Source organism: Montipora foliosa, chromosome 8, assembly GCF_036669935.1.
Source record: "Montipora foliosa isolate CH-2021 chromosome 8, ASM3666993v2, whole genome shotgun sequence".
Taxonomy (NCBI): Eukaryota; Metazoa; Cnidaria; class Anthozoa; order Scleractinia; family Acroporidae; genus Montipora; species Montipora foliosa.
In genome coordinates this window covers 27,206,489-27,216,488 of record NC_090876.1, presented here as the reverse complement: position 1 = coordinate 27,216,488, position 10,000 = coordinate 27,206,489, and the positions used below count along the sequence as shown (strand labels likewise).

The following is a 10,000-nucleotide window of genomic DNA, read 5'->3' as shown; positions in this document are numbered from 1 at the left end:
CACACAAACACATTATACCAGAACAGACAAGAAGTTGCAAACATTCTTTCTTGTGATTCTACATCTAAGTCAGGAAAAAAATCAACATTTTAACTTTGTAATATTGTTTCTTGGAGGTAGCACACTGGTCTTTAACACTGAAAAGGGTAGAGACTCCCAGATGGTGATTCACTGCCACATTAAAACGTACAGGCTGTTGAACGAGTTTATGCCGTATTAAATTCGTTATTCGATCAGGGGTAACAGGATCAGGATAATTATTCCTTTTTCTGTATTTAATGATAATTTATTATTTGCCAAAGGCAAGGTGAATATTGGTGAATAAAAAACATAAAGACAAAGTTGAGGATTTTATTCACCGAACCTGAAATGAATTTATTATTGTTTTAGTAAAATTACAAAAATTACAGAGGAAATTCTTTGAAACATATGCATTTTCTGGAAAACAATTAATTTCTTTGTCTGTCACCTTGAAAAAATGGCTAGGAGCTAACCGCTTAGGTGACCATCGCGCACTACCGTATCTACTTGAATAAGCGCCACCCATGGAGGCGAAACGTTAATAAGCACCACCCTTGAGGTGCGGCACTTATTTGAGTATTTCTGTAATCGCTGCAATGTGGCTCTAAGCCAGAAATGGGAATTTACTTCATCAATAGTGTTCAAAGTGAGTACCGGTATATCTAAAAAAATAAAAAATAAAAAAGTATGTCTCGATGCTCTTTCATTCAGTTCTCTCTTCAAAATCTTCACATTCTGTTCTAGCTTGCGTGAAGGCTGTTAACTTCGCCAGTACAACACGCCCAACCTCCCTCTTTCTCTTCCCTGTAACTGTTGCTGTGAGGAGATTGTCGGTGTTTGCTTGTAAGAAGGTCAACAAACGTGACAGATCGATCTGTACATGGCCAGCAAGAGTATTTTCAGCATCTGGTCGTTCATGTGACACATACAAACTGATTGTGTTGGTGTCATATTCTTTGGCTTCGGCCCTTTTATCTTTTTCGCACTGTTAAAGTTGGTTGATTTCGGGTTTCTACTACTGTTTATAGACACGGTTTACTCTGATGACTGTCTCAAAAGATACACTGTAATACATCTTGTATTACACTGGGGAGGCTCTTGCCATTTTCATGAGGTTTCTTAGAGTGAAATATTATTCTGCTAAGCGCTCAAATCTGACACTGCAGTGCTGAAGCACCAGAGAACCCCCGTTGACATCCTTTATTAAATCCAACCATTCACGGAAGCCATACACGTCCAGGAACAGGAAATTTGAGCCATTACAGATTAAATAACTTACCACATACTCCGAATGATATTTGACTGTCAAGTGTGCTTGGTTGAGAGAATGTCAGACGCGAATATAAAGGAGGCAATTTCCCACAAGGGGAAAACATTGAAGAACTTATGCTGAAATTAATGGTAATCGACCTGCTTCCAGGTGATTCTCAGTTGATGAAAGGAGAATACGGGAATGGCGAGCCACCAAGAGTAATATCGAAGTTCTGCTTGGGATGCTGCCAAAGCAAAGCAAGGAAGCAGACAAGGTGGAGGTCGGAGAAAACCAGGGATAACGCATTGCAATATGATGGAAAGCAACCTTGTGGATGGCGACGACTTCAAAGGTTCCAGAGGATGGCTTTGCAGATTAACTAAACTTGTATCATATGTAATACAGTTAGAGGGCTACAAGAGGAACACAACTACAGATCATCTGACATAATAGCAATGGTGTGACATGACATTGGAAACAACTGTTGACACAAAGCGAAAGAAAACTATTACTCTGAAATTGACCGGTCACGAAAAGGAGCGAATATTGGTCTGTCTAGTCGCAAAGGCTGACGGAACTAAACTGAAACCTGTTGTGGTTTTAAAGGGGGGAGGCAAGAAGTTGCGGTTCTGAAACAACAATTTCGTTGACTCTGTTGTTGTCTATTTGCATTCAATCAAAGGCTGTTAGCCTGGAATTCCTGAATGTCACACGGGGGACAAAATCATTGAGTCATTTAAGTCTAACAAAGTTGACCATGTAAGTGTGCCTGGGGGCTCCAGAAAGTACATCCAGGCGCCAGATGTCAGTTGGAATAAGCCTGTCAAGGCTGCATGTACAGTAACAAAAAATGATGAATGGCTGGGAACTGTAGGAATTCACGAAGAAATGGCTGCTGGAAACTTGAGGGCTCCACCGAGGAGGGCTATCAAGGATTTAAGGATTTAAACCTCCCCGTTGATGGTTCATGCAACAATGTTGTTCATTGTTTCAAAGACAGCCAGCCATGTAGCACTGGAAAAGCTATGCTTTGCTCACAGCTAGGGATCTTGAGTTAGCCAGCAAATGCCAATCCTTTTGACACTACAGATTCTGATGTAGAAGAAGCGTACCCACACCTGTCGGAGCTTCAAGACTGACAAAAAAGGAGATAGTGACATCGAAGTCAATTGAAGATACCGGGTATCAGTAGATACCAGAAGAAAACATTGGGTAACGACATGACTAAAGGACATTTATGTTGTTGTGTTACTAAAAGTGCTTGAGGGCAACTGAACTACTTTTAAATGCACAGACTAAGATAAAGTACATCCTGTGTTAGATCTTGTGAACTTAAACAGTCAGGACATTGACATTGAGTGAACAGTTGTTGAAAACCTGCTCAAAAGTATTGACAAGGCTGTTATGAAAGCGAAAACTTACGTTAGCTGCAAGTCGGTAAGCCATGAAAAAAAATTCATGAAGTAAATTAAATAGTACAATCAAAATGATTTGCCTTTGTGGTATGAGCCTTTTAGGTTATGCAACAGGTTTGAGGGTCAAATTTTTCCAAAATTGTGATATTTGGCATACATAAACTACATGTGTGTGGTCCAGGATTTCTTATGCAAAAAACAAAATCAGAAATCTCTTTTCACTCCGGAGTTATTGTAAGTTTCCTTTTTTGCACGACTCATTACGTCACAGTTCAGAGGTGTTGAGCTGTCAACACCGCTGGACCACCTGGGAATTTAGCGCGGGAGAATGACTTCCAACAGCGCATCTTCACAACATGGCATTGCTTGTGTGTAGTCGCGGTTTTGGATGGAGAGAGGGAAAAGAAAAGAAAGCGAAACAAAAGCCCTTGGGTTCCAAAGGCTGATCAACGCTCTCGCAAAAAGAAATCAGTCGAGAATTTCCGTAGCAAAAGGAAGGAAATTTTGGCGGAAAGTGACAAAGGGTCTTGGTATTCACAACCCTCGAACGAGTTACAACAAAACACCGCTGCTACTTCTGATACTTCCTCATGCAGGAAAATCCTTATAAGCTCAAAAGTTCATGTTGAAAGTGAGCTTAAGGAACTTGAAGAAAATTTGGATTCCGAAGATGTGGATTCTACCAGTTCTTCATCGGATGAATCCAGTGAATCATATCACTGCGATCACGATCAACACTGTGTAATATTCCACACGAGAAATTTGCAAGAAGGCCGCGATGAAACAGCTGGCTGCTGAAAATGTGGTTCTAATATTAAACTTAAACAAAATTCAAGAGCTGGAATAGCTGGAGAATGGGTTCTCCAATACCAAAACAAAAAGTGTTGGTTTTTCAACCAACTATCAAAAGTGGCTGCTGTTATGATGTGAACTGTGCGCTTGTTTTCGCATTTAGGCTTATCGGCAGGGGACATTCAGCAGCGGATAAATTTGCCATAAGCCACAAAATCAATAAAACACATGAGAAATTAAGAAATTGTGCTTTCGCGTTTGAATTGCTGGCAAAGGAAACTTTGATCTTGAAATAATATCCACCACCATTTTGGCACACACCAGGAGACTGAGCCCTATTGGTGCCTTTTAATAGGTGATAATTGTGCTTTCGCGTTTGAATTGCCGGCAAAGGAAACTTTGATCTTGAAATAATATCCACCACCATTTTGGCACACACCAGGAGATTGAGCCCTATTGGTGCCTTTTAATAGGTGATAATCAGGAAGGCCACTCCCAGGGGGTGTGTTATGTTGACTAAACTTTCTAAGCCTTGTTTCTCTGCTTAATTTTTCTTGAATTTTGCCATCTTTGAGCGAATACTTTGCGTACAGGAACTCATCGTAGAAACCTGAAATTTCGCTCAACGCGACAGGAAACCCTCCTCTGCAAAAGCGTGTCAGGCTTTCGCTTATTTGTTTTTCGTTTTAAAGATATAATTCCTAACGCTAAGTCAATCCAAGAAATGTATCTCGATGAACTTTGAATTATAACTTATTTTGTAAAGCTGATCTAACGATTCGCCGACACCCATTTGATGGCAAACATCTGCTAAGTGTTATGCAATCATTGTTTACTTCGGGAGGCCAAAATCCGACGAGAGTTGCTGCATTTATAAAAATCGCTTCATCTTGCATTCACTGATCGCAGTACATTTTATATTCAATTTCACCATTTAAAAACATTTTCACATCATTCTTGGTTCTGTGTGCTACAAAATGATGCATAGGTTTAGGCACTTTTGTAAAATTACGCGCCTGTGAGGATGGTTTTCCGCAACGCACCCGTGAACCTGTTCTGTAACGTTAAATAAGCGACACCCTTGATTAAGCGCCCCACTGCGCAGACACGAAAAATTAAATATGCACCTTGACGCTCATTCAAGTGAATGCAGTAATCACCTCAAGTGCAACCAATCAGTGCAGAGAATTTTCATCAATCACCTATGTAATTATATTAAATAATGACCACCACATGAACATCAAGAGCTGAAATTGACTCATCTGCAGGTACATATAATTATGTGGTGAAGCATGCAGACTATTCACATACCTTTATTGGTTTTTCTGTGTACGTCCTAATGAGACAAAACCAAACGAGAGAGAGATTACCACCACTCTTTAAATATTATACACTCATTCAAAATATCTTTTTCACTTTTTAATCAAGCTCAAACCTCCACCTACTGGTTCAAGGAACCTAATAAAAAAGGGCATTTTTCTCCTTATTTATATTTAATTACTGCAAAAAATAATGGTGTCCAAGTTTCGTAGCAGTATCTGAACATGCAAAAGCTGAGAATTGGATGAAGAAAACTGGAAAATGGTTATTAACTAATGAAATTACCTTTCACAAATATACTGGTAAACATGTAAGGAAACAACAACTTCTTGATTGCATAGTACATGTACATGAACAGTGTAGCTCTTATTCATCCAATAATGCTCAGAATTCATATGCATTATCTATATTATACAAGTTGTCTTTTCACAGTTTTACATTCACTGACATTTATTAGTTCTCTGCCTTCACTTGATGAAGTTCTGGCTCCCTCATTCTCTGCGTTAAGGGCTTCAAGGAGCTAGAAGAAGAGGAAAATGCATTAATTAGTAAATATAAACAAAATCATGACTGTACAGCTCAGTCATTCCTTTCAATCATCCCTTTCCTGGAAGCTCCACTCAGGGATGAACTGAACGCAATCAGTGGAACCCCTTGAGCTATACATGTAAATGCCTGATGTTTAAGGCCTGATTTACACAATGCAATTTTTGTTGCATGCGACAAGCTTAATTACTACAGGCGTACAACATGTCTTACAATTGTTGCAGCGTTTAAAACATGTTTTAAAAATGCTACGACATTTTTCTGACGTACACGCCAATTGTAAGTTATGTCGTACGCCTGACGTAAGCTTGTCGCATGCGACAAAAATTGTATTGTGTAAATCGGCCCTAACATGCTCTCCTTAGGTCACTCACAGTACAATGCTTCACTTGCAAGTCAGTCCTGGTAACATCATAATAATTCTTCCATTTATGTTCAGAACAGAGCATGTGTACAGTTGTATGTTGCAGTTAATTTTTGTTTTCAGTTAATTTTTATTTTCAACTAGTTAGTTTTTTTTAACTAGGTGATTTTATTTCCAACTAGTTGCTTTTTTTCTAACTAGGTGATTTTATTTTTAACTAGGTAAAATTTTCAAAAACTGGGTAAACTTTTTTTCTCTGGTGCTATTAAAGGCCAGCAAATTTTAGTGATTAAGGTCAAATGCTCAGCTGAGTGATTTGGGCTTCTGAGCACTTATTTTGAATGATTAGCTTTCATGTAAGGTTAGGGAGACTGCCTGCATTTTAGTAATTAGGGTTAACCTTTTAATTTACTGATTAGGGTTACGCACCATTTTATTTGAAACAGTTAGCATACCAGGAGGCATATGACAACTGCAGACTGTCTATAAATATTGCTGATATTAAACAGTATTTTAAGTCTAAGTCAATTATCTGAAGTGTTTAGTCTAAAACAACGGCTGTCTTGGTCATTGGGTTAAGAATATTGGTCCCTGGTTATTGGAAGTAAAGCATTCTTTCACTTGTAGGATAAAGGGGTTAGATTGTAAAAAAGCTGTGGTGCTGTGTCGGTGGGAAAGTGAAGTAAAATAAAGGGTTTATCCAGTGAAGTTGATATGGGAAATTGACCACTGGGAAGAAATTTGAAAGCTCGCATTTTGATTGTTAGCCCTTCCTCAGAGCTAAACCCTTTTTTTGTCTTTCACATAGAAGGACTACTTTTTGAAATGAAGGAACAGTGATATTTTTTTATGATTCCTTTGGAAATATAAATACAAGATTGATAAATATTTCTCCCTCAAACTTTCAATAATTTAACAAGAGCAGTATGCTACCGGAAAGTAACTACATTACAATAACGTTACAATGGTATTATTATTTGGTACTGTTAAAATATGAATAAACTTCAATTTACCTTGAAAGAACATTTGTTTACTCATTTTGCAAAATGGCCTGTTTACATTCTACAGATCCAATCTAGTGGGAGAAATAAGTGATTGGAGTTTTCCAAACTTGGTCACTACTCGGACAGAATGTTTTGTTTTTTATATCAGTTACTTTTCCTAAAAGCAACTACTGTTGGGGTACAATGGTGACCTTTTACCATTTAGTCAATCTCTATCAAAGATAGGAATTTTGAAGCTGCCATTGGTTGGTGGGCACTTTCTAAGCAAGGAATAAGCACATTTTAACACTTGCGTTAACAACTTGCTGGCTGATTTCTGCGTAATTTCTTGAAGCCACTTTTTCACACTTGTGTCCTCTGTGAGAAATTCGACTATGTACTTGGGACAAGATTGGAAACAGTTCCCATTTTAGAGCTACTTTCTTGATGTTTGCCGTTGCTGTAAGCCCATTTTTTTAAAGTTATCATCTGATGTTCCCAGTTTGTTTATTGTTTCTGCCCAGATCGATCTTTGTTTCCTGACAGGCCGAGTTTCTTCTCTGTTTTTCTTTCAAGAAACGTTTGGCCTTCCTATAAAAATCATCTTTTGAATAACAATTTATTTGCAAATCTTTTCAATTCCTGTATTTCTCCATAGAAATCGATTTCATTTACGCTATTGCATTGGCGTGACTCCTCCGTTTTATCAGTGCTACAAGATTTACAACATGTGCATGGCTCTGGTGTCCAAATGTGAATAAATCAAAGTTTGGACTGAGTGTGGCCATAAGGATATTAAAGGAGGGAGGTAACTAGAAGGTAAGGGGGGAGAGATCTGTGAAGAAAGGGTGGGGTAGGGACAATTGGGGAAGATGAGGGACGGGTAGGAAAAGTACCCGTTCTTTTTTCATACCCCCTAAAAAACCAAGCCCCTGTTTTTTAACAACACCCCTAAAAAAGGAAAATCCCTTTTTTAGACAGTTGATTAAAAAAAACCTGGTTAAAAAAAATTACCTAGTTTAAAAAAAAATTACCTAGTTAAAAAAAATTACCTAGTTAGAAAAAAAAATTAACTGAAATGAAAAATTAACTGCAACATGTGCATGTAAGTCTTACATTATGACCATTTCAAAGTTACCACTAAAATAACATGCTAACCTGTATACTCATTTTAATACTGAAAGAAATTCTGAATATCCAATTTATACTATAGTGTCAGGGAGTCAAAACTTTTCACTTGAGAGTAGGTGTCAGAAACTGCATGACTATATCATGTAATGAGATAAATAGTTCTTGACAGGTGCTTTTGCATAAGAGTCAGTGTAAAAGGAGAAGAGAGCTTTTTTAACGGAGGAAAAAAGAGAAAGAAATATGTACATAAGCAAGTTTAATTTTGTTCTGTTACAAATAAACCAGTTTACAACAGTAGGCAGGACTCCTGAAAAATCATGTGTGATTGCACTCACGTGCCTAAAAAGCCCAAGTTCAATGCAACTGCTTCGAGACTTCTTGATTCCTTTAGTTTTTTAAGCTTTAGGTAATAAATTTAGTTCACTCTCTTGCATAAAACTCACTTGTTTCTTCTTTGAATAGTCTGCAAAAAAACTAACTGCAAATAACTCTGACAGATGTTTTCCTGCATGTCATGCATGTCTTGCAGTTGCACTAAGCAAACGTTTATTGCACACACTAAGGGAGGTTTCCGCTTCATACATTGTAATTCCTCTTCTTTTCAGTCTAATGTGACGTCAGGTCAAAACATTTTTTTGCTTTATGTTTGCACCAGAAAGTACATGTACTGTAAAAGCCGGGACTTAACAGTAAAAGACAAGCCAAAAGACTCTGAATTGAATTCTCATTGAAAGATTAATGACAATCGATCGTAAAAACACTAAAATTTCTGCAGTCTGTGACTTCTATGAATTAAGGGGAAGGTCATGATGTTCGGTCAAAAGGAAGAAATTGATCACATGTTGGGCAACCATAAAAGTGCATGTGATCACCTTGTGTGTACTAAATGAACTACAGGAAAGAATGTTAATTGTCCGTCGTTTTCTGAGTAAAACAACATGCTTTTTAGCCAAGAAACTTCTGTCTTTGCTTTTTTAATTTTGTGGTAATATTTAACTGAATATTTCATGTTGGATCAGGAAGCCTTCTTTGTCGGGTTCCTGAGAAACGTATCTATTTTGACCTCAGGGTGACCTATTTACACTATCATGAGGTTGAGCGGCAAATCAAAACTGAGTTTGTAATTGAAAATCTATAAACATCTATGAGATACAAAACAGACTTGCGAATTATCGCAAATCACAATGCTGAGAAGCACCAAAGGAAAGGAAGTAGCTAATAAATAATATTATGAAGTTTTTTACCATCATTCTGAATGTTAGGGTTAGTGATATATTGTTCAAAAGTTGGCCTCCCAAATAAAGTTCATTTTACCCTATAATGACAAAACAGATCTTTCTCTGACGTTAAAAACTTGGCTACCTATTAATCATTTGTCAGAAAGAAAAAATTCCTGTGCATCGCATTTCAACCCATGTATGTGAACTTGTTCAAATTTGATCACAGATCCACTTAAGGCGTTCCTTCTCTGTCTTTGCTAAACCCATAAGTTACACTGCACCAGAGAATTTTCCATTTGGTTTCAGTGTTGTACATAACACTACCCTTGGTAAATTATTAGAAATACAGCTCACTTTGGTTACGCTTGAAGGGCGAAAGATTGTTGTCAAAGTCCATTACTTGTCGTTTTTAATATTCCAGATATTTGTTTTCCTTGCCAGCTGTCTTCTTTATCCAATTGACGTTCCATTCTTGAGCTCCATAAAGGCATAGATGCACCAAAATGCCATTTGCGTTTCAATGACTTCCATGCCATTGCAGGTTAATTAATACTCTGTGTCCACTAGAGAAATCTACACATTTCTACTACCCTCTGAAACCTAGCAGTACCAAAATGCATGCAGAAGGCTCTATGCACAAAGGCACCACTTAGCAGAGGACTGACAGGAAAGACTTTTCCCAACTTGGAAAAAAAAGAAAATGACTAAATTTGACTCGTTTTCTGACTGGATGGCCATATGGCAACTCAGTAAAAAGAAGCTTGAAATAATAAATTCAAATGTGGATATAATGCAATCAGGTTCCAAATAATAAAGTTAAACCGATTTCTTGCACCACTGTGTCTCATTTGTTGTTGTTTGTGTTTCATCCCACTCCACTCTTCTCGGTTTTGTGACCACTCTGCTGACATGTATGAGTGAAGGCAACCTTCTGAAATATGTGCTCCTTGTGCAAT

General features: G+C 37.7%; 1 protein-coding gene across 2 annotated transcripts in view; it reads right to left on the bottom strand.

Annotated features, from left to right (window-relative positions):
• LOC138012569 (cytoplasmic dynein 2 intermediate chain 1-like) overlaps window positions 1–10,000 on the bottom strand; it is a 113,405-nt gene that overhangs the window by 57,310 nt on the left and 46,095 nt on the right. For both annotated transcript variants that reach the window (XM_068859373.1, XM_068859374.1), the window contains 2 exons: window positions 5,249–5,320; window positions 4,792–4,816 (listed from right to left, as the gene is read on the bottom strand). In XM_068859373.1, coding sequence (XP_068715474.1) covers window positions 4,792–4,816; window positions 5,249–5,320 — 97 coding nt within the window. The remainder of the gene's footprint in view (window positions 1–4,791; window positions 4,817–5,248; window positions 5,321–10,000) is intronic.